Source organism: Sorex araneus, chromosome X, assembly GCF_027595985.1.
Source record: "Sorex araneus isolate mSorAra2 chromosome X, mSorAra2.pri, whole genome shotgun sequence".
Taxonomy (NCBI): Eukaryota; Metazoa; Chordata; class Mammalia; order Eulipotyphla; family Soricidae; genus Sorex; species Sorex araneus.
The window spans coordinates 32,096,546-32,122,718 of NC_073313.1; the positions used below are offsets into that span (position 1 = coordinate 32,096,546).

General features: G+C 37.7%; 1 protein-coding gene across 1 annotated transcript in view; it reads right to left on the reverse strand.

Annotated features, from left to right (window-relative positions):
• Positions 1 to 26,173, reverse strand: part of DMD (dystrophin) — a 2,715,231-nt gene that overhangs the window by 347,820 nt on the left and 2,341,238 nt on the right. Inside the window, exon 61 of the mRNA XM_055122927.1 lies at positions 7,006 to 7,152. Within this exon, the coding sequence (XP_054978902.1) occupies positions 7,006 to 7,152 (147 nt within the window). The remainder of the gene's footprint in view (positions 1 to 7,005; positions 7,153 to 26,173) is intronic.

The window sequence follows — 26,173 nt, forward strand, 5'->3', positions numbered from 1 at the left end:
CTGTGTTCCCATAGCTCTGTACCACTCCTCTAATACAGAACTTCTTGCAAGGCACTATCTCTTCCCACTGCCCCCAATAACTGGACTCAACTCTTCAATGAATTTTATCAAAGTCACGTAAATATTTTTATTCTTTTAAATCTGCCTGTACCCAGTAGTAGGGAAATGTAGGACAATTGTTTCCAAAGGGCAGTCCCAAGATCAGCAGAATCAACCTTACTTGGGAAATTGTGGGCAATGAAGAATCTTGGGTCCTGCTCCAGATCTAGTGAATCAGGAAGTCTGGAAATAGGGCCCAGAAACCTGTGTTTTAACAGGCTTCCAGTTGTCTGTGATGCCCTTTACAATTTGAGAACCACTGCTATAAGAAAACGTCCCCTTAGAAAATCACCTCAGATGCATCATTTTCTGCAGTTCTCTGGTCTACCTAACCACAATAGAACTATTTTCTGTGTTGTTAAAGAAAAAATCCTAAGAAGGATGTGCTAGTAGATATCAGTAGAACCAATTATTGGCAAAACAGAAGTGAACTAAATGGGATGCTTTCTCCTCACCCTTACTTCGTGATAGGGCCACATTATATGTAAGAACAGATGATGCAATTCACCTGGGCTCCATGCCTAGGAGGAAATTCCACAATCCAAAGGGATCAACACAGGAACCCTTTTTAATAAAATAAGAGGACAATGTTCAAAATTCTTGAACATAGTTAATGAATTAAATCCTGTGCTCATTGAGAAGTTCATTTATACTGCTTGGATTACCCATCTCATCAAAGTAAGGACATAAATTGCGCCACTGGAATTTTTATTTTTAAATTGGATGTCTCCTTTGATTTCCGTTAAATGTGAAGCCATGCAATGATGTTTCTATTGGCCAATAAGTTATGATCCCATCTACTTCCACAAATCTTCCTAATTTGATTAAATTTCATACAGAAATTATTGAAGAACAGTCAAATAAAAGATGTGAAAATGTCCAACTCTCATAGTACCAGTGTTATAATAGCATACATTTATATGGATTTCCCCCCTAACTTTGAGAAAGGGATGGGGGATGTAGCATTGTGAGGCAAGAAAAGAAAATCCATTTCTATAACTTTGCTTAAGGTATAAAGTATAAAAGGGCTTGGTGAATATGCCCTTGGACCAGAGAGCATAATTGCAATTTTTGCTGGATATACAGTAGATGGTCAATCCACACTAACAAAATGCAAGAAGGAAAAAATGAAAGAATAGATGTGCAGAAGATGCATGTCTAAATCTTTGTGACAGAAAGTTACAGAAATGTGAAGATGAAGTATGCAATTGTTTGAATAACTTTGGAAGTATCTTAGGAGACCTTTAAAAAACATCCATAATTCATGACAGTGTCCATATATTTAAAGAATCTCACACCTGGAAATGTCTTCATATTCAGAATTTTTCAAGTAATTAAATTGCATCTACCCCGCTGTCAATAAAGTCTGTACTATTTGTGTTAAAGTGTCTTTGGAGCTTATGTGGCTATATATGTGGGTTTGCTCAGGATGCAGGGATATGAGTAAAATATTTTTCATTTTATCTATTTTTATTTATTTATTCTTTGCTTTTTGGGTCAAACCCGGCGATGCACAGTGGTTACTCCTGGTTGTGCACTCAGGAATTACTCCTGGTGGTGCTCAGGGGATTGTATGGGATGCTGGGAATTGAACCTTTGTCAGCCGCGTGCAAGGCAAACGCCCTACCCACTGTGCTATTACTCCAGCTCCATGAGTAAAATATTTTCTTGAAGTACTTTTGCATAATAGAACATTCTCTATAATTTTTGATCCTGGTAAATAAAAAATTTGTTTGCTCCACAAAACTTGAATGAATTGCTTAAAATTAGAAAGGTCTGTCTTGATGTGTGGGGTGGAGTTTGAGCCACACCGTCCAGTGCTCAGGGAGTCACACCTGGAGATGCTTAGTGGATCTCCCGGGATTGAATCGCACAAGGCAAACATCTTACTGTCTGTACTATCTCTTGGGTCCAAAAATAGAAAGGGTTAAGTAACATAAAGATAGTGTTAGAGAACCTTGTCGCTTTAGTTAGGTGCTCCAACTGTGTACCTCAAAATCATAAATGTTCACAATGTGATAGACATGCAGAATAAACTATAATAATTCAACTTAATTCTTTTAAAGAAGATAAGTGTATACTATAAAAATGGAAAGGTTTATTGTCAGTTTAACATTTCCATTTAGTTCAGTTACTCATTTCTACTGAATCAAATACTAGCTTTGCTTCTGTTATAAGCACTAATTTGTTAAAATCACTTTGGTTTGGTTTTAGTGCAACTGCTGATCCTGAAGACAATAAGGAGTATATTGCTTTATAATCTTACATTTGAAAGTAAAAGCATGGTTTTAAGAGAGAGATTGCACTGGGCTCATTAACCTACTGGCTTGTGAATGGAAGATTTCAAATTTAATATCCCTGAGAATCATTTTTAAAAGTGGGGGAAGTAAGAAAAATGGAAGTGTTTCACATATGTGTTGCCAAAGATAGTTTCTATGTTTGGTTTTTGGTCCACACCTGGCGGTGTTTAGGATTTACTCCTAGCTCTGCTCTTAGGGAGCCTGGTGAGGCTTTGGGGACACTGTGAGGTACCAGGTATCAAACCCAGGTCAGCAGTAGGCAAGGCAAATGCTTTCCCTGCTGTACTATCTCTCTAGTCTCTCAAATAGCTTTAGAATATGACTTTCAAATGGTATAAAACTAAACAACTGGATTTTGAGATGAGGAAACAAAAATGATATAATTTGGCAGTTGGTGGACACAGTTTGGTGACTGATTATGTTACTTAAATTCTCCAGGTCTTGGTTCTCTTTATTGCATTAATATTCTCATATTTGTTTAGTTTTTTGTTTTTGCCACACATGCTGTGCTCAGGGGCTATTCCTGGCTCTGTGCTTAGGAGCAACCCCTGGCTGTGCTTGGAGGATCATATCTGGTGTCAGGGATTTTAACTGTGGTCGTCGGTGGGATGCAAGGTAATCCTTTTGTCCCTGATACTAGGTCTCCAACCCCTTCCTTATTTTAAAAGAGAATTAGAAATGCTGCAAGTCATAGTTGTAATAGTAATTATAATAATCTCAGTAAATATGGAATGAGATAGTGTTAGTACATCGAAATTCCTTGTGCCAAAGAAAGATGGGTTCTTAAACAACAAGAATCTTGTTCAATGATCTGAATGTTTCCACTCTGAAGGATGAAACAGGATTGTATTTACACAGACAGTATCCAACAAATAAGTCAGTGCATCTAAACTTCTATATCCTAAATTCACTGTACAGTCTATTTCTACATGCAGATAAACGGTGTATGGAGCTTTCTTTGCTATTTTTGGGGGTATCATATCTGGCTGTGTTCAGGACTTACTCCTGACTCTCTGCTAAGGGCTCACTCTTCGGAGTCCTCCAAGAACCAAATGGGATCGAATTCAGGTTGGAGGTGTGCAAGACAAATGTTCTACCCAGTATACTATGTCACCAGTCCTCCTTAGTCTGCTATTTCATGTTCATATTTACATTGTTTCTTTTTCTCTAGTTTTGGTGGTCATATATATTGCTTAAAAACCAGCATGTCTTTTTTCTAGAGTCAAAATGAATACATAATGAAACTAAACATAGAACACTCTGATAAAATTAGGCATAGTTTTTTTCTCTTATATTCTTTTTCCACAATTTAAGACAATTTTGATTAGTTTTTTTTTTTTTTTTTTTGCAGCACATACCCGACAGGGCTCAGGGTTTACTCCTGGCTCTGTGCTCAGGTACTCTTGGTGGTGCTTGGAGGACCACATGTGGTGACAGGTATCAAACCATGGGAAGCTGCAAACAAAGCATACAACCTTACCCCTGTACTATCTTTCTGACACCCAAGATTTTCTAGATCTTTATCTGCGTTTCTACTACTTCAATTTTCTTCATTTTCCTTTTTGTAGCAAAAAATGGAGAAATAGAGATGAGTTAATGTCTTTTTTAAATCATGATTTTAGGAACTAAAGTAACATTGTTCCTTATATTTATGAAGTATAATGCCACCATGATAGAGAGAGAGCTTAAAGTTCCCTACCCAGAAGCTATATAACAAAGTAAAATATTTTCTTACAGGACATGCAAGTTTCCCTTGTACTAATGGGATAAGCTTGCTAGACATCAATCTCATTTCTCATTTTGTTCACTTTCCAAACAAGGATTTACATTTATAATATTTCAGAGTGGTTAGAACCTTGGCAAAAGAAAAGAAATAAATCAACCTAAATTATGTGCAAACCAACCTGAGATGGGTCAGCTTCCTGCAAAAACCACTTTTAAATCATATCCCTAGGCTCATGTTCCAAAATAGCAGCAGGGAAAATTTGCTACCGAACAAGCAGATACCACAAACTGACCAAACAGTTTAGTACAACAAGGTGATGTATATGTGGATTTTGGGCTGACGAGCTTAAATATAGAATTATGAAAAAGACACAGTTCTAAACAACTGCATTGATTCTAAACTAAATTTTTCCATAAGTCCACATTCCCCAAATATCTACATACGGAAAGAATCACAGCATTGAACTGGATGTGACCTTAGACAAAATAGATGGTCTTGCTTTACAAAAGAAGACAGCGAAATTGAGATAGGTTAAATGGCTTTCCTGAGATAACAGGGTCACATCACAGTTGAGCTTCAATTTGAGGTTAGGCCTTCTAATAACAAGTCTGATGCTCTTTTTCACGATCTCACACTATCATCTCCTCGTGCGTAATTCCCTATACTTATCACCAGGTCTTATTCATTTTAATAAATAGATAAAGAGGGTCAGAGAGACTGCACAAGGGTTAAGGCACATTCCACATGACCCGTTCTGATTCGATCCCTGGCACCAGGTGCGATCCTGCAGGCCTGAGTACCACTTGCCCTGCTGGGCCCAAGAAGTAATACTCTCAGGCCCTCAAATTGAATTTCCCCCAGCCTCTTGAGACCACTTGGGAGCATCCCCCAGAGAAAAGAGAAATGAAGCTATGCAGTTATTTGTATTTCTTCTTATTTCTATCTAAATAAAATGAAGCAAATAGAATGGATGGCTCACTTATTGAATTTTCAGACTTTGCTTAACTCTTTGACTTCATTTGTACATTTATAGGCCAAGGTCATAGATCTTATGCCACATTCAGAAATCAAGTATGGCCTATGTCTCTATAAACTAATTGTTGAGTGCGGCACAACTAACAGTACTTGGAGGCTACTCTCAGCTCTGTCCTTGGTGGTCTCTCCCAGTGGGATTCAGGGGGCCTGTGGTGCCAGAGATCAAACCCGGGATTCCAGCATACAAAGAGTGTGCTCAGTCATTGAGCTCTCTCTCCCTCTCACTCTGGTCCCTATAAAATAAATTTTATTTTTATTTGCACTCCATTTTATTTTGTTTTATGGGCCATACCTGGATGGGCTAAGTAAAGGCTTACTCCTGGTTTTGCATACAGAAATAACTCCTGGCAGTCCCAGGGACTCCAACCCAGATCAACTGCTTCTAAGGAAATTACCCTATATGCTATGTGGGGACTTGAGCAGAACAAAGGTGGCCACTGCCATTCTTTGGGCATTTATTACTTTTCTTATTTCTTCTTAATATGAAAAAGACGTTAGGGTTAAAACTGATGAGATTTTAGCCATACTTAACCACAATGGAGCAAACAGACAGAAAGACATGGACTCCCTTTACTGTGCCACTTTAGTCAATGCCACTTGTAACAATCTATCATACAAATATTTCAAGACTATTCCTCACAACATAAATTATAGTATACAGGCTCTCAAGAGATCTTGAATTTGGAACGTGTCTTTATAAGAATCCAACATTTTTTAAACAGGGCTTTCAATCACACACCTAAATCAACTGCCAATAAGAAAGTTAATCTGGGTTACTGTGTTTTCCCCTTTTTAAAACACTGAAAGCAAATATTTTAAACCCTGTTTTATCTCTGTCCCAAGAGCATACTCTCTGCATCCTATAAAATGGGAAGCACACAAGCAATTCTCCAATTCAATGGTGAAACCAGTTTTATGATTTTGAGGTCGAACAATATCCTTGATATAGAGGCCCTAGACACCTCCTTGACCATTCAATACAAACATGTCTGAGTGCTTTCTAGGAGAAAGAACCTGGGCTAATAGCCTTATATAAATTATTAAATGTTATAAGAAGCATGTAAGAAATGTAAAATTATGAGAAAGGTCAAGTGAATTCAAAGTTACTAAGTTTGATTCCAAAACCTGCTAGCCATAATAACTGTACCAGAATCAAGAGCTTGTGTTAATACAACAATTATGTGCTTAGTATTGTTCCAAGTATTTTCTATATATTTTGACATATATTATCCTAATAAGCAGATATGCTAGAAATATACAATATTCCCTTTTTCTTTAGATGAAAGATTAGGAATTGAGAGCAAATAACTTACTCAATGAGTCAAAGCCAGTGGCTATAATCCCCAATATGCTTATATTCAACAAAGATTTTATACCTAAATTCCATATGTTAATTATGAAAACCTATGAAAAATTTTCACATTTTGTTTTGTGATAGGACATACTTTCTTTAAAAGGTTTCACATAGTATGACTGCATCTTAACATTCGTTGACTTTTATTAAGTTTGGGATTAAAAAGTGTAAGTTGTTTTTAAGATTTCTAGCAATCATAGTACAAAATAATTGCTTGTAAATTTAGTAAAAGTATTTTGATGCTTCTGTCCTAACTCAGTATATCTTCCACATTTATTGTGTGATAGAGAAAAAAAACAACTTAAAATTTTCACTAAGCATTAATGGGATCAAAATCATTCATATAGGGATATAAGTTATATAAGAAATCCTATACTGAAAACACCATGTACAACATATGAAGAAATTCCCTTTATTGTTCTTAATATAAAAGCTTTATCCATATATTAGTTTGTTGGAACTAGAAACCATAGTTCTCAATATGGACATACCTGCAGAAGCTTCCATCTGGTGTTCAGATCTTCAAGAATATTTAGATTATATGGTGACAGTTGAATGCCCAATGTGGTGAGTTGACGAGCAAGGTCATTGATGTGATTTACATTTTCTTTAAGAGGTGCAATATCTCCTCGAAGTGCCTGTGTAAAACAGTCAAGGGTGAATCAGAAGATGAAAACATTTAAAGCAAAGAAACAGGCATACGGGGACTAGAAGAACTCTTAAAATCTTTAGGGAGCAATGACAATGCCCTATTCCTTTTTGTTTTTCTTTTTGTGTCACACTCAGCGATGCACAGGGGTTATTTCTGACTCATGCACTCAGAAAGTACTCCTGGTGGTGCTTGGGGGACCATATGGGATGCTGGGAATTGAACACAGGTCGGCCGCGTGCAAGGCAAATACCCTACCCGCTGTGCTATCGCTCCAGCCCTGACAATGCTCTATTCTTGTGATAATATTACATCAAATATTTCTGAGTGAATAATAGTTAATAGGTGCCCGCTTGAGCAAATAGATGAACAATGGGACAACAGTGCTACAACAGTGCTACAGTGCTACTGAGCACTTCTTGAGTGATTAATCCTTTGGTAAAATCTGTCTACTCTTAATCTGATTTTACTCCTACACATTAAAGATAAACCATGGAGTTTCAACATTGTCCAATGTTTTATGGGTAAAAAAAAAAATGGAAGGAGTTGGGATATATCCCCAGGTATCTGCACCTAGCATGCTTACTTTAGGCTCCTATACTATAACTCTCTCTAAAGAAATTCTGGATTGGTAAAGTAACAGGCAAATGAGAGTGCTACTACTAGATTTTAGATTCTACTCATCCCACAGGCAGAAATGTATCACCTTTCATGCACATATCTATCTACTCAATCATAAAATATTACAGCCACACTTTGCCCCAGCTACACAATAAGTGGATTTATTTGAAGATTAGGCTATTTTGTCAAGTTCTAAAAATGACTTCTTCATCTTCTGATATTTTAGTCCTTGTAACAATGACTTGAAAAGGCTCCCATGGGGCTTCTCAACTGTCTTAAGCAATAGAATAAGATTCTCCACTGCAATGTATCATGGCAGACTGTTAAACAGAGGAACTCTATGCAGATATAAGGAGGATATTACCATGTATCATATCGACACTATTGAGATGACATTTATGGATCTTTAACATGATGCATGATGTACAAATGTTTCAATGAGCCATTTCGAAGGGACAAATTCTCTCACTTAGAAGAACAGTTTGTGTAATGTAATGTCTGTGCACGAGGACAGCATCACTAACTTGGTTCTACTTGCTCTTTTAATTTGCTTAATCTGGTCAAGTATATTTTTTTCTGGTGGATAAAACCATTGATTACACTGATCTCCATCTATTAAAAACACCATTGCATTCTACACAAAATGGGAGAAGTGAGCACGTGCAAGTAAAGGAGAACAATTACATGATCATCTCAAATCACCACAAAAAGTAATGTTATAAGATTCTGACACTGTTCATAGTCAGGATAAGACATTGTGAAAAGTGCTCTGTTGAACTAGTACTTATTTAAAGTGGTCATTAAAAATGTTAGCGACCCAAGAGTTTTCTTTGGGGCATAGTTAAATATTTGTATAATTAGATAGCAGTGATGGTGGCTCAATATTGTAAATATGTTAAGCACTACTATACACCTTAACACAGTGAATTTAATGGTATCTAAGTAATCTCTCAAACTAAAATAAAAAGAAAGCCTTTTGGACAACCACACAAGTGAAAAAAAAAACTTTACCCTTAAAACATATAAACATCCACAATCTTTTCAAAGAATTTTACTTCAATAAGTTAATTACAATTATATGATAAACTGACTTTTATGTAGTCCCTTATCAGTGAAATATTATAGGCGTTAAAAAACTAATAAAGTTTTTATAGAGACTGATTATAGATATTTTCTTTACATATAAATAGATGGACTGAGGGGTGCTGGAGTAATAGCACAGCGGGTAGGTCGTTTGCCTTGCACTCGGCCAACCTGGGTTCAAATCCCAGCATCCCATATGGTCCCCTGAGCACCGCCAGGGGTAATTCCTGAGTGTAGAACCAGGAGTAACCCCTGTGCATCGCCGGGTGTGACCCAAAAAACAAACAAAAAAAATAGATGGACTGAAAAATCAGTAAGGGTTCATGGCAGTAAGTGGTTAAAATTCCTATATATTCACTCATCTCTAAAAGGAAAAGATTCATAATTTGATAATGGATAATTAGATAATTCATCATTACATAATGAATTTATTAAATGTTAATGGTAAAACTTGGACTAGGAAAATAATAAAATAGAGTCATTCTCTTCAGAATAAAAACATGTGCTTCTAGTAACTACAAATGTGTCATGTGAGTGGGGACTATAATTGGGAACCACTGCAGAGATGTGAGGATATTGAGGTAGAATCTGAGAAAATACAGATTAATCCTGTCTGAGTTATCTGACCTCATAGTATCTTTTTCAGTTATGAAGTTGACTATATATCTCACTTAACTCATATCTAGGAGTTTAGCTTCCTTTAAATGATATAACACAAATATGAATGTCTTTAATTCAAATCTTATGATTGTCCCTTCATCTTTCAAAATCCTGCACACAGAGTTTAAAGTCTACATCAGTAGAGAATGATGTTAATTTAAAGATAAGCGCCACTACTCATAATTAATCATCACAACAAACACTTTTTCTTATCTCCACTGCTCCCACTCATACTCATTTTAATATAAACTGGTAATTTTATTTTATTCATATATAACAATTACTGAAGTGCTCTTAACTGATATCCACCTAATTAAAACTTGAGTTTCATTCCTCTGTGAAACATACTATCTAGGTCCCTCATCAGGCTCTAAGTATAAGATCAGAAGCATCTGTCAACAAACATGGCCCTTCAGCTCTCATTATTTGAGTTGTGTATATGTTCTTAAATGTGATTTTGACAGGATTGCAACTATGCAATCTAAAGATATTAAACCAGAGAAGTAAATCTAAAGAGAAAACAAGTTATTATTTTCATAAAAGTCAGGTTAAATAGTCTGGCAAATTACTTTAAAAAGAGTGTAAATATTACTGAACTTGGCAAGGACAACTATCAAATAATCTGATAATAATGCCCCCAAGGTATAAGGATTCTGTCTCCAGAATGCTTCTCGTGTTTCCAGATGGACTCCATCTACATGAAAGAGTCTGGAATTAGGAATCAGAACATTTTAACTATCATGTAATTTATAGAGGACGCCAGTCAATGCAGTGATAAAAAAGAATCAGGCATGAAAATACTGGTGACTATTTTAGGTTAAACACAAATATTGAAGACATATTTTTGTTATTGCTGTTGTTTTTGAACCAAACCCAGTGGTTCTCGGGGCTTACTCCAGACTCTTCACTCAGGGTTGACTCCTGGAGAAGCTGGGGAACCATATGGGGTCCAGGGATTGAACCTGGGTCAGTCACATGCAAAGCAAACATCCTGCCTGATGTACTATTTCTCTATTCCTTACTGAAGACTTTTTAGATGAACTGGTTTAACTGACTTTTCAATTTATTGTACAACAGAGGGAGTCCTGTATAATTTTTTGCTCGTACCATTTTGCTGAGCTGGAGCGATAGCACAGCAGTAGGGTGTTCACCTTTCATGAGGCTGACTTGTGTTCGATTCCTCCGCCCCTCTCAGAGAGCCCGGCAAGCTACCGAGAGTATCGCACCCACATGGCAGAGCCTGGCAAGCTACCCATGGCGTATTGGATATGCCAAAAACAGTAACAATCAGTCTCACAATGAGATGTTACTGGTGCCCGCTTGAACAAATTGATGCACAACGGGATGACAGTGACAGTGACCATTTTGCTAGCATTGCTACGACTACTGTCACTACTCAAGGGAAGGATTCATGTGTTTGGTTTAATCCCAATGCCTAAATATCTTTTAAGATGTTTGCTAATAGAATCTTTGATGGGGGTGAGCCACAGATAAAGAAATAATTTGACTTGGGGAAGATATCTTGATGGATGTCAAGAAACAGAAGAGAATGATTTCAGGCAGAAATCATTGTGAGGGCACTAAACATATCAAGATCCAGTAAAGGAAACAACCAGAGGCAGAAAAGAAGATATAAAGGAAGAAGGACTGTGTCTTCAAAGTCTTCAGTTGTGGTGCCAGTTCTGGGGATCAAACTTAAGGCCTGATACATGGAAGACAAACAGTTTACTGCTTCAGTATATCCCTGGCCTACAACATTTTCACTTTAGTACCTGAACTAGGTTCTGGTAACAGCTCTACTGCACCCAAGAATTGCTCACTGCTATGGACTACCAATGCCCTGAAGTGTACATAATGAGACAGAGATAGTACCTCTTAAATACTGAATTACAGTACCTATTATATGAGAGGGAACACAGATATAACATGCCATAAAAACGAATATATGTTAAGTGAACTGAGTCATAAAGAGACAGACATAGAAAGATCACACTTATATGTGGAATATAAAGTAACAGAGTGGGAGACTAACACCCAAGAGTAGTAGAGATAAGGACCAGGAGGTCTGCCCCACACTTTGGAAACTGGCCTCACATGCTGGGAGAAAAGGCAGCTGAGATAGAGAAGGGAACACCAAGTAGAAGATGTTGGGAGGACCCATTCGGGTTGAAAGATGTGTGCCGAAAGAAAACTATAGACCAAACATGAAGCCCACTCAATACCTTTATTGTAAACTACAACACCTAAAACGAGAGAGAATAAAAGGGAATGCTCTGCCGCACAGGCAGGGTGGAGTGGTGGGGGATGGGTGGGTATGGTGGGAGGGATACTGGGAACATTGGTAGAGGAGAATGGGTACTGGTAGAGGGATGGGTAAATAATCACTGTATGAATGAAATGCAAACACAAAAGTTCATAAGTTTGTAACTGTACTTCATGATGATTCACTAATAAAAAATTTTTAAAAATGAATATAGCATTCTGTGACTATAATATTAGAACTATAATATTGTGCATGTAAGTTTAGATTGAAAGCACTCAACACTAAATATAAAATGTCAGAAAAGCACAGCTAACTCTGAACAATTTGAAATGTTATTTAAATACTAGCAGAATTTCCTTAGATTTTGTTCTAATTTGGAAGCAGTGAGAAAGATTACAGGAAGCTATTTTACTGTGGGTTTTCTTGGAATCACTTAAACATCTGGGATATGTTCTCCATGGAAGAGCAAACCAAGTCTAATTTTATTATGACTACTTTTATGCAGGCAGAGTTTTCACTTCATTAAATGTTGTCTGATTATAGATACAAAAGTACTGATTTAGAATGATATATAAGTCTTGATATGTCAAGTTTGTCTTCTTTTTTGTGAAATTTAATTGCTTGCCAGATCTTTGCTTATCTTTTCTGTGGTTAAACTTTTGTTCAAATATATATTTAGAACGTTAGTCATCAACCACTCTGTTAAAAAAAGTATTGTCTATTAATAAGGGAACACAGCAGGTAGGAAATTTGCCTTGCAAGCAGGCCATCCAGGTTCCAGCAAGCTACTGAGAGTATCCCGCCCACACAGCAGAGCCTGGCAAGCTACCCATGGCGTATTCTATATGCCAAAAACAGTAACAACAAGTCTCACAATGGAGATGTTACTGGTTCCCACTCGAGCGAATCAGTGAACAATGGGACGACAGTGCTACAGTGCAATTTCTGAGGAAGTAATTTTGACTTGCTGGTGGAGGGAATATCTCCAGCCCATGATGCAAAAGGTCAGCTGCAGAAGCAGACGTATGCAGGAAACAAAGCATGCTGTCTAGGCTGGAGACTAGCATCAATCTGGTCCTATAGTGAACTCAGGAGCACAAATTAAACCATAGTTGGGGCCGCCTTCAGACAAAGGGTTTGTCCTTTTATATCCCACGGTCTTTCCAGTTTAGGGGTCACTTGCTGCTACCTGGTGTATTTAAAATGAGGAAGGGAGGCATAACATCGCAGGCAAAGTGGGTGATGACATTTTTGCTGACACAGAGTCACTGGGAAAGAATGCAACTGTGAGTCTTCAGTAGAAATTAGTGTATACACTACCGCTAATTCAATAGCTAGGACATCAACAGCATGTGCAGAAACTTTATTATCCACTTCTGTTTTATCCTAGGACTTCAGATACACCACACACAGACACACACACACACTCTTAAATTAATTCTCTCTACTAACATAATATTATGGCTGTGTTTTAGAGCCAGTATCAAGAATTCATTGATCTCCAACACTACCCTTTACAAACTAGGCCAATATTTTGACCTGAGTGACAAGCGCTTTAAACTGGAAATGATCAGGACAAAAACTCATCACAAAGTAAAATGTTTACTTGTACTGAAAAAACAAGTTGTATACATCCTCATTACTTTATTTTCCTTGGAAACTTGTTTTTATAATCCTAACCCTGGTTGCTAATTATTTCCTCCTTCGTAGAAAAAAGAGCAAAACAAACTGAAAAAATGTAAAAACATTTCAAGCTTCCCATAGCTTTCTAATGGCACAATTAAAACAAATAAAAAGGTAGTTCATGAGCATTTTACAAAGGCTAAATGCAAAATATGCACAATTAAAAGAAAAAGGTCTCTAATGAGTATAAATAAATCATTTGAGCAAACCGTGTTTTTAGGCTGCCGAGGAAACAAGAAATGCCAATATTTTCTTTCTGAGAAATTTTAATTATATGTGACAAAACAGTAAAATAGCAGGTAATGGATTATTTTTACTCATCTGAAAATAAGTAATAATTGGAACCCATTTCAACCACTAACAAGAGGGACCTGATATTCAAATTCAGGAGTTATTTTAAATTACATGGCACATTTAGCAAGGTTTTAAATTTGTAAACATTTTTTTTTGCTTTTTGGGTCACACCCAGAGATGCTCAAAGGTTACTCCTGGCTTTGCACTCAGGAATTACTCCTGGCGGTGCTTGGGGGACCATATGGGATGCCGGGATCGAACCCAGGTTGGCCGCATGCAAGGCAAATGCCCTACCCATTATACTATCGCTCCGACCCAAATTTGTAGACATTTTTGCCTTTTAAAATGAGGGCTGCGGCCTGTGCCCAGGTTTGTCCCTCCTGTTTACCCTGCTCACTATGTCTTGCTCACCTTTCTTTCAATCCTCCCAAACATCAGTATCAGGCTCTGATTCGCAAACAATGGGAGGCATGCTCATCCCACGGAGGGAATGTACTCAGTTTGTGGGGTGCTACCCTACTGTTTTTGATTCAGTGAGTCCAGGGTGAGTCTGAGCATTTGGTCTTCCTCACAGGAACTTAGAAGATGTTGCATTCCTGGAACCTACCACACTCTATCTAACTTACAACCTTCACATGCACTCTTTGCTCTGTCTGGAGATTTCCATTTCTGCTTTGGACCTGGATGGTTTCAATGGCTCCATCTCAATTGCAATTAATGTGCGCACTAGAAGAACCCACCAGGCAAGGAGCTATTTTTCCCTTGCTCTTCGCACTTTCTTCTTAGCTCGAATTGTAGTTTGTATGTGGACTTTTGTTTCCCCAATATACTAATTCGCTGTCTTTTCTCAAGCCCTAATCTTCATGAAAGCAAATGCATATTATTTTTCCCCACCAGAGATATTTCCTTTATTTTGTGCTATGACATTTGCTCATATCGGAAGCATCTCTACCCTCTGAGCAAGAAGAAAACTTTCTCGTTTGGGGTAAGTCATTTATTTAAGAAAAATATATTTGCTCCATAGTTGGAAGCCTGTCTCATGATCTGGGGAATAAGACAGCTGGAATAGAGAAAGGATCACTAAGTCAATGATGGTTGGAGGAATCGCTCAGTATGTGAGATATATGCTAAAAGTAGATAAAGGACCAAACATGATAGCCTCTCAGTATCTATATTGCAAACTATAAAATCCAAAAGTAGAGAGAGAGTATGGGGAAAATTTTTGCCATAGAGACAGAGGAGGGCTGGAAAGGGGGGATATCCTGGGGACATTGGTGGTAGAGAATGTGCACTGGTGCTGGGATAGGTGTTCAATCATTGTGTGACTGAAACACAAACATGAAAGCTTTGTAACTGTATCTCACAGTGATTCAATAAAGATAACAATAAAATGATAGATAATAAAAAAGAAAAAATATTTGTGCTGATAATATCCAACTTTATAGACTCTTGCCCACACATCTGGTTGTCTTCCCTGGGATCCCTTGGAGGGGATGGGCTCCAGCTTCCCTCCCCGCCCTGAGCAGAGCTCCCGGCAGCCGAAGACCTCTGGAGCCTAGCCACAGCCATGCTCAAGGCTCCTCTCTACACGTTCAGACAAGCCTCACACATGAAGGTACCGGCAGAGGAACCCAGGTGTGTGGGACCCGGGGCTGAGACATCCAAGCCTGCTCGGATTTGGACTGGGCCTCCTCCACACAGATTTCCCATCTCCCAGTAGTTAGGCGGTCACACCCAGGTACTGCCCCCCAGAACCGTGTAATCCCATCAATGGTCAGCATCCAGAGACTTAAAAGCAAGCACCCAGAGTGATATCTATCTTATAGCATACTTCTCCCTCTGGGAGAACATGACAAACTACCAGGAGTTTCCTGCCCACATGGGAGAGTCTTGAAAGGTCCCCATGGTGTATTAATATGGAAAAACAAGTAACAAGCTGGGGCTCATTCCCCTGACCCTGAAAGAGCCTCTAATGTGGCATCACTGGGAAGGACAGGTAGAGAGAGGCTTCTTAAATCTCAGGAGTAGGATGAATGGAGACGTTACTGAGACGACTTGAGAAATTTGACAGTCAAGGGGATGATGATGATGATGATGATGATGATGATGATGATGAATATTCAACTTGTAGAAGGTATTTTGGCAACACTGCATGTAAGGCTTTGAAAGATTTAGCTTGGAAAAGACAAGAAACAACATACTAGGCTCTCCATGGGGAGTTGTCTAGTGGTCTGGACAAGGGGAAAAAGGGAACTGAAATCAAACCAAACATTTATTATTATGGTGAACCTGTCAATGTCTGCAGAGAGAACTACATTCTCCTCCCTTGTCCCAGTACGCAAAATTGGTGTTACAGATCTTGGGGTTAGATTATGCATGTTTTCTCTTTCCTTCTCTCTCTTTCTCTTTCCTTCTCTCCCTTTCTCTTTTACTCTCTCCCTCTCTACCTTCTCTTTCTCCCTGTCCCTTCATCTTTTTTCTCTCTTGCTTACTCTTGGGGTTTTCCACTAAAGAAGAAACGTTCAGTTATAATTACTTTCCATTCATTCTCTCTTGTGTGAAAAGAGGAGAGGAACATGGCCACAACAGGGCTATAAGAATGATGAATGAGAAGCGTCGTTTCTCAAAAAATTAGAAATTGAGCTCCCATTTCACCCAGAAATATCACTTCTGGGAATATATCCCAGAGATGGAAAAAGTTTAGTAGAAATGATATCTACACTTGTATGTTCATTGCAGCACTGTTTATAATCGCCAGAACCTGGAAAAAACCCGAATGCCCGAGAACAGGTGACTGGTTAAAGAAACTTTGGTATATCTACACCATGGAATACTATGCAGCTGTTAGAAAGGATGAAGTCATGAAATTTGCATATGAGTGGATCAACATGGAGAGTATCATGGTGAGTGAAATTAGTCAGAAAGAGAGGGAAAGATATTGAAAGATTACACTCATTTGTGGAATATAAAGTAACAGAATGGGAGACTTACACCCAAGAATAGTAGAGATAAGTGAGTACAGGAGGATTGCTTCACAGCTTGGAAACCAGCCTTACATGCTGGGGGAAAAGGCAGCTCAGATAGAGAAAGGACCACAAATAAAGGGTGCTTGGAGGGCCTGCTCGGGATGGGAGATGTGTACTGAAAGTAGACTATAGACTGAAAGATGGCCACTCAATACCTTTATTGCAAACCACAACATTCAAAAGGAGAGAGCAAAAGGGAATGCCTTGCCACAGAGACCGAGTGGGGTGGGTTGGATTGGGTGGGAGTGGTGGGAAGGATACTGGGATCATTGTTGGTAGAGAATGGATACTGGTGAAGGGATGGGTACTCAATCGTTGTATGACTGAATTGCAAGCACCAAAGTTTGTAAGTCTGTAACTGTACCTCACCTCACGGTGATTCATTAAAAAAATGATGATTCAATAAAATAAATTAAAAAAACCAATGAGTGAGAGGGCCTAGTTCTCCTCCATTTAATGGTAAAGCACTGTGTCGGGGAACACTGTGATGGAAAAGTCACAGGCGGTTATAGGTAGTTTCCTTCAAGGAGACCCTGCAAAAGCAGAGGCTAAGAAACTCTTCCATGAGAGAGCTACAAACCAAGATCCTTTCTCTGGTAGCTGTATCTTTGTAGTCAGTGTCAAATTTCACCAAACATAGCCTGTTTTTACTGCTCCTTTATCATGTAACTTTGCAAAGTATTCTTGAGCTAGACATTGGAAACAGAGTGCATAAAACTGATGAAGGGAAATGGATGGAGGAAAGATATTTGTTCACAGCTTGGACAAAGGAGACAATGTAGGAAAGTCTAATAGGCTTGAGAAAAAGCAAATAGTCTTTAGTAAATTGAAGCTCAAAAGTGCAGGGCAGTGGTGGAAGATGAATTGTGAGTGTTTCCTTGGAGCAAGACTACAGAATGTTTGAATGAGCTGGTCTTCGCAATGTGGCTAATGGGGCTTTCCACAAAAAGAAATGGCATATTATAAGCAATATTTGAGTTAAATTTAATTACTGAAAACTAGACCATGCTTAATTTTCTGTTCACTATGTACAATGCATCAATGTACTATGTATACATCTATTTGGCACTAGGAAACTGGAATTCGCTTTACAAATGCACCATTATTAGCAGGGGCAAGTCAGTATGTTGTTTAAAATAATACAATCAGCCAATCCAAGGCACGTGATGTTTCACACGGGCTGAGAAGTACAAAGGGATGCTGAGGAAGTCAAAAGAGGCACCTTAGTCGAAAGTGTAGCTGAACTCATTCAAGGAGGGAACAACATTAAAATCATGCTTATTTGGGTGTGGCATATTCAACTGGGAATTTTTCTGTAAATCAATGAAAGGTTGTGGTTATTTTTGGAAATGATTAAAAAAGCAGACATTACTATTTGTCGATATGCACAAGCAACAATGAGCAGAAAACGATGTTGGCAAATTATTTGCGAAATAATTCTTGAAGATGTCTCATATCTGAATGAGTATTCTGCTGTATTGCATTTTGCACATGTATACAGTAATTCCCAAAACTACTGTTAAACACCTATTGTATTTCAAGAACTGTTCCAAGTACTAGGGACATAACAGTGCTCAAAATAAACCAAGTTCCAGTGAACACAGATCTTAATTGCAGTGAATAAAATTAGTTGTAAATGATGAATATTATTATACAGGCTTATACACAAATAAATTCCCAAAGCCAAGCTACAAAAAGCAATATTTTTTACTAAGAAAACGCAAGACAAAGTTTGGTATTGTATATTGTCTTCCCAGGGGATTCTTTTCTTCCATTAAAACAAATTAAACTACCTCTGCAGTTTGAATGTATGAATAATGATGAATAAAGGAATCCAAGGTTGTGAGCTAACCAGTGCAATATGCTACACCTAGTTTGCTTTATACCAAGCACATAGATTTAATTTTAGCTCCATGGGGCAGATACTCACCAATGAAACAAAATGAATTTTTGCTGATTTGATTTTCTATTCAATATATTGTTATCAACTTAGAAATACTACAACAGAATTGAATCAGAGCTGAATATAAATTTTCTATGAGTTGAGATAAAAATAATTAAATAGGAGAAAATTGAAAAGAAGTGTAAAATGCTTTTAATATCCATTTTTACTTTCAGATTATTGTAGCTCCTGAATTTAATAAATGTTTGCAGTCTTTCTGAAATGCCTTTCTTTCTTACAAATGGAACAATAAAAGAACAAGATATTCAACTACTTAAGAGTCAAACAAAATGAACATTAGAGGGATTTTTTTTCATTATAACCTATGCAATAGTATGTTTTAAAATTAGATTGGCTTTTTGGGGGAGAGGGTGGACTTGGTCGACACCCAGGGTGCTCAAGTCTTTTTTTTTGCTTTTTTTTGGGGGGGTGGTCACACCTGACGATGCACAGGGGTTACTCCTGGCTCTGCACTCAGGAATTACTACTGGGGACCATATGGGATGCTGGTGATTGAACCCGGGTCGACCGAGTGCAAGGCAAATGCCCTACCCTCTGTGCTATTGCTCTAGTCCCCCAGGGTGCTCAAGTCTTACTCCTGGATCTCTACTCAGGTATTACTCCTGACCGGAACAGGGGACTATATGACTGCTAAGGACTGAACAAGGTCAGCTACATACAAGGCAACTGCTTTACCTATAGTCTTGCTCTAGTCCCTAGACTGAAATTTTTTTAAATTAATTTATTTTTTAATTAGTGAGTCACAGTGAGGGTACAGTTACAGATTCACACATTTTCGTGCTTGTATTTCCTTTATGCAATGTTCAAGAGCCCATCCCTCCACCAGTGTCCATTCTCCACCACCAATGAACCCAGTATCCCTCCCACCCCCCAATCCCATCCCTCCACCTCACCCCAACTCTGTAGCAGGGCATTCCAATTTGTTCTCTCTCTCCTTTTGGGTGTTGTGCAATAGGGGTATTGAGTGGCCATCATGTTCAGTCTCTAGTCTACTTTCAGCACATATCTCCCTTCCCATGTGGGATCTCCAATCACATTTTACTTGGTGTTCCCTTCTCTATCTGGGATGACTTTCCCCCAGCATGTGAGGCCAGCTTCCAAGCTATGGAGCCAACCTCCTGGTATTATACACTACTATTCTTGGGTATTAGTCTCCTACTCTGTTATTTTATATTCCACAGATAAGTGCAATCTTTCTATGTCTGTCCCTCTCTTTCTGGCTCATTTCACGTAGCATGATACTTTCCATGTTGATCCACTTATATGCAAAGTTCATGACTTCATCTTTTCTAACAGCTGCATCGTATTCCATTGTATAGATGCACCAAAGTTTCTTTAACCAGTCATCTGTTCTCGGGCACTCGGGTTTTTTCCAGATTCTGGCTATTGTAAACAGTGCCTCGATGAACATATAAGTGCAGATGTCATTTCAACTATACTTTTTTGTTTCTCCAGGATATATTCCCAGAAGTATTGCTGGATCAAATGGGAGCTCAATTTCTAATTTTTTGAGAAGCATCCATATTGTTTTCCAAAGGGGCTGGACCAGTCGGCATTCCCAGCAGCAGTGTAGAAGGGTCCCATTCTCCCCACATTCAAGAATACTACACTGAAATGTTTAATTATCAATACCTTCATGATATCTGCTCTGAGTCTGAAGAGAAAGTCTTATGTATCTATTCCCCACTAATACGCTACTCTGGGCTGGAGCGATAGCACAGTGGGGAGGGTGTTTGCCTTGCACATGGCCAACTGAGGTTCGATTCCTCCGCCCCTCTCGGAGAGTCTGGCAAGGTACCCTTGGTGTATTCCATATGTCAAAACCAGTAACAAGTCTCACAATTGAGACATTACTGGTGGGCGCTCCAGCAAATCGATGAGAAATGGGATGACAGTGATACAGTGAATACGCTATTCCAGATAAATTAGTTGTTATAGTTTTTACCCATTTTTCTTATAGATCCCTAGATCTGGAAGTGCATGTGTGAAACATCTAGCCTTTTGGGAGGGGTGGGACAACAAACAGCAGTGGGATGGGGTGCTGGTCATCAAAACAGGGCGATGCAGGGACAAGGGCTGCAGGGCATCAAAGCTGGGGCTCAGACTCCACAATCTACTAACAAAGATTCAAGAATTTGCTCAGCCTTTACATTTTCTTTTTAACCATATATTAAGAACTTCTAATTTCGAAGATATTCTGATCACATCTTTTGGAAATATCTTTGTTCATATCCTGCTATGTTATATTATGACAACTACTATGATTATACTGTCCATTTAAATGCATTCCAATGTCGAATTAATTAGACTTGCTGTCTAATCAATATGCCATCTAATCAATATACTCAATGTTCTTGCAAAAAATACTCAGTCATTGGCCAAGTGTACTCTTTAAAATGATGCTTAGTTTTCAACTAACAAAGATATTATGCTCATATATAGCAATGGTTTTATTTTACTATTTTCAAATAAGAAATATGACAGTATCTTCAAACATCTGTGGGAGTGACTGTTTATCTATAGATGCTATAATCTAAGGGAGAATGTTATTTCAGTTGAAAGGGGCTTTAAAATCTTTTAAAAATTAAGTTTCTAAGAAATAAAATATTTTTGGAAGAGTAAATGTGTTAGAGTTCATTAAACCACATTTTGCGTAAGTCACCAAACCCCAGGCAATTTTGACACAGAGACAATCTTAAAAACATCTTCCTTCAACCTTTATAGAAAAAATGTCATGGTATTCCTAAGGTAATATTTTATTCACCATATAAGTCAAATGATCAATAGAATTTATGCTTATTTGTTTAGATTATATTTCTTTGACCTTATTCTTTATTGGACACACAAAAGACACTATTGTATTTTAACCCTGTGGCAATTCTAGTATTGAATTTGTGGAGGATGAAAATAATAAACCATTTCATAGCTCCAGTCCTGTTTCCGATAGATTTTGTGAAGGTCAAGTGACTAGTAATGGGTGAAATAGGTGAAATGGTGTTTGTGGCCCCTTTGTCCTTAGGACAGGCTAGAGCCTTAAACCATGAGGTGATTACATGAGCATTATTTAATGGAATCTAATAAAAGAGTCTCTTGCCTGCACACCTGGCTGTCTTCCCTGGGGCCCCTCGGAGGGGATGGACTCCAACTTCCCTCCCCACTCCGAACAGAGCTCCCAGCAGCCGAAGACCACCAGAACCTAGCTACAGCCACGCTCGAGGCCCCTCTCCACACGTTTGGACAGACCTTATGCATGAAGGTACTGGCAGAGGAACCCAGGTGTGTGTAATCCCGTCAACGACTAACATCCAGAGACTTAAAAGCAAGCTCCCAGAAGCGATATCTTGTAGCCTACTTCTCCCTCTGGGAGAAACTGGCAAGCATCTGAGAGTTTCCTGCCCACATGGGACAGCCTTGCAAGCTTCCCATAATGCATCCATATGCTAAATCCAGTAACAAGCTGGATCCCATTCCCCTGACCCTGATAGAGCCCCCAGTGCGACATCCTTGGGAGGGCTGAGTCGATAGACTTCTAAGATCTCAGGGAAAGGACGAAATGAGAGGTTACTGAGCCCGCTCGAGAAATCGATGATTAACGGGATTTCGTGATTGTGAATAAGATTTCAGCTAATTGTAATATATAGATTTCAAATTGGGTTAAAATGTTTTCAAGTAGGAACATACTAAGAAGACTAAACTCAGTGAAGATTTGTCACTAGTTCCAACAAACCAACCAATTGCTTACTTCCCTTAATCATTTTAATATTCATTTAATGACTGCAATTTTGTGTATATTGTGGATAAATTGACTTTATTCTCTTCGCTAACTAGTTTAATGCCATATTAGGATCATGATGATAGGATTTGAATATTTGATAATAGAAAATATTTAAATGAGTCCACTGAAAATATAATAATGAGGAATTTCAGTGAGCAAGACTTCTGAAAACAAATGTTTTGAAGTAGGACTGCTAGATTCCTAACTATATGAAGAAAAAAGTCACCATAAAAGATCTATTCTTTCAAAGAAAGTAGCAATCTTTCTTAGTGTTAGATTCTCTATCTTCATTCTGGTTAAAAGAGCTTGACATATCCAGGCTAAACACACTATGGAAATTGAATAAATATTGAAGTTTACAAAAAAAAACCCATAACAATGATATGTGGACTGACTGAAAAACATTGAGAATCAATGTGCTCTTACTCTTCCTAATTCAGTTAACTCATTCAATGCATACTTGATCTGAGTGAGGTTTTACGTAGCTATTTCAATTTTACATTGAACATGAATCATATTAGCCATAATGCAAAATTTCCTTTGTTTCCCCCACCTCAGGATCCAAAGCAAGAAATTTTTTTCTGAATGTTTAACATTTTGTTTCTATTATAAATTCTTTCATAATTCACATTACATATGCCAACCACTCAAAAACATAACCATGGGAGAGAATATAGTGGGCACTTTCCTGGAACATGCCATCCCTGGTTTGATCCTTGGTACTATATGTGATCCCCAAGCACTCCCAGGATTATTTGCTGAGCACAGAGCCAGGAGTAGCCCCTGAGCATAGTCAGGTGTGGCTCCCAAATCAAAATTATAACCATGAGCTTCTCCAGAGGCATTTAAAACAAAGTGATCTGTATCACCTTCTTACTCAACTCCTGCCACTAAGACTACTTCCTACTTTATTCCAATTGTATGACATATTCAATCACATACATACACACAAACATACATACATCCCTCCTACAATGAACATAGTCTCAACAGATTGACAACGTAATTTACAAAATACAGGAAATTCTGTAACAGTTACCAGCTGTCCATATCTAATGAGCAGTTTATAATTATTTAAAAGGAATGATTGAAATAATTATGAATGTCCCTGATTTCAGAAATTCTATAAATTCCATATAATCATGATGTTTGGCATCATACTATGAAAAAGAAATTTAAAATGGTTATTACTAAATGTGACAACATTTTAAACAAAGGGAACTATTATATTATTAAAAATGTTTTAATTTTGTTTTGTTTTGATTTTGGGTCACACCCAGAGGTGCCCAAGGGATTACTCCTTGCTGTGTGCTCAGAAATCACTCCTGCTATTGTATGGGGGACCATATATGGTGCCAGGGATTGAACCAGAGTTTGCATTATGCAAGGAAAACTCAAGATGTTTAACCCCTCAAAAAATATTTTCATTTCAAAGTATTAATTGTTGGAAGGCAATTTTAGTTCAAAGTCACTGAGCAAACCCCAGGTTGTGTGAGTGCCATTAAAATAGCAAAAGAAAAACTGTAATAAATAACTGTGTCTTTCACAAAAAAAATTCAGAATAGGTAGGCCATTACTCATTTCAAGGTTTCAGAATGAAACTAGGCTTCCAATCTAAGCTATCAATCACTTTAACAGGCAATCATGTATGTCTGCATTCATTTTAATATAAAATTTGCTGGATGTTGTTGGATAAAAATTAAAAATGCTATACTTATTACTTATAATGAAAGAATTACTGTAGCACTGTAGCATTGTCATCCTGTTGCTCATAGATTTGCTCGAGTGGGCACCAGTAATGTCTCCATTGTGAGACTTGTTACTGTTTTTGGCATATCGGATATGCCACGGGTAGCTTGCCAGGTTCTGCTGTGTGGGCGGGATACTCTTAGTAGCTTGCTGGGCTCTCTGAGAGGGCCAGAGGAATTGAACTTGGGTCAGCCATATGCAAGGCAAACGCCCTACCCACTGTTACTAGAAATAAAAATGTATAATAGAGTTTTACTATTGAATGAAACTTTTTGAAGTGTTCCTGGACCAACACAGATTTGAAATCCTGTTCAAGACCTCCTGAATCAGAAACTGAATCAGAAGAACAAATCTGCTGTAGATCAAAAATCTCATTATGAAAAATTTTATTTTCCTTAAACCCTATTAAAATGAAAGGGTTACAGTGGTATCATAGACACATCTATTCCCAGGATACCCAGAAATTGGTTTACCAAGAATAATTATTCAAAGCCACTCCTTAACCTAGGTAATATTAGGTTGTGGGAGGCATAATATTTGTGTCAATGTTAACTGTATAATTTTGAAAATTGTAATTGCCAGGCATGACAGGACCACAGTAAGAACTTGCTCCTTGGGTTGTTCTTTAATCAGTCCTTGTTGTGCTACAGGTGGAGAGTAACATAATTATGAACTTTAAACTTGCTACAACTCTAGTAGGTGTCAAAGGAGAATAAAAATGTATTGGTTGTGTGTTCCCATTTTAGAAGGAAATGAGGAATTTCAGTTAAATAGCTCATATTCCCCTCTTTTTAATCAATGTGTATGTGCGTGAATACATCCATACAACCTAATAAAAACTCTTGGTTCCCTCAGCTTGGTGCTAAATAATAATATTCCTGGGACAACAATGATATTGTTAATATCATTCCCAGTATAGTTTTATTCAAAAAATAAACATTCAATCTCCATAGTAACATCAGACTTTCCTGAGTATAGCTTGCAACCATATCAAGAATGAATGGATATGTGAATGAATGATGTTTATATGTGGTATTACTGACTTATTATTTAGGATTCAGTTTGAATACATTTTTTATTACCTAGGACTCTCGAGGAATGGTATTTATAATTACTACCAACCACAAAGGAAGCTACCAGAGTAAATCCTCAGTAAACAGGATTGGCATATTAAAAGATCACTTTCTGATATGGTTGTTTTGAAATAGTAAGAAGGATAATATTCTTTGGAGAAATTTTTATTGTCTAATTAAATACTTCGAAGTAGAACAATGTCAGATGAACTCATTAGCTGAACATTTTGATTATCATGTTCTAAATATCCTATGACCAGAAGAGAAGCTGTACAACTCTGATTTAATGCAGTAACAATAGTAACCAATTCTAGTTCCTGCTTTTATCACAGTTCATCAAAGGACTACAAAGATGTCCAAATTAAAGTAAGTCCAACAATAAAAAGAACATGTTCTTTATCCCAACTATTGTAAGGATTCTTCCTATCTTTAAGCAAAGTTCACCCAGTAATTATCTTATTTATGAAATCAAAAGAAGGATGTTTCTTTTATAAAATAAATGATTTTATGCATTGAATGTGGAAAGCATCTTGAAACAGTCAAAAAGAAATCGTGTTAAATGTCATCAAGTCATTTCCTCCCACCCACTGTTTTAAAACGTTTGCTTGGTTCCAATGTATACTACACTTACATAAGTTGTTTATGAAGAGCCAAATTAATAGTCTTTGCAATTGTTTTCGTTGGAATTTGGAGAGCTGACAAATGAATTAGTAGAAAATGGCAATTCTACATGAATTAGCTTTTAAGTCTCCCTAAGAGGCTGATGCAGAACTTAATAAGAGACTTATTAGGAGAAGTAGGACAACTTAATTCAGATTGA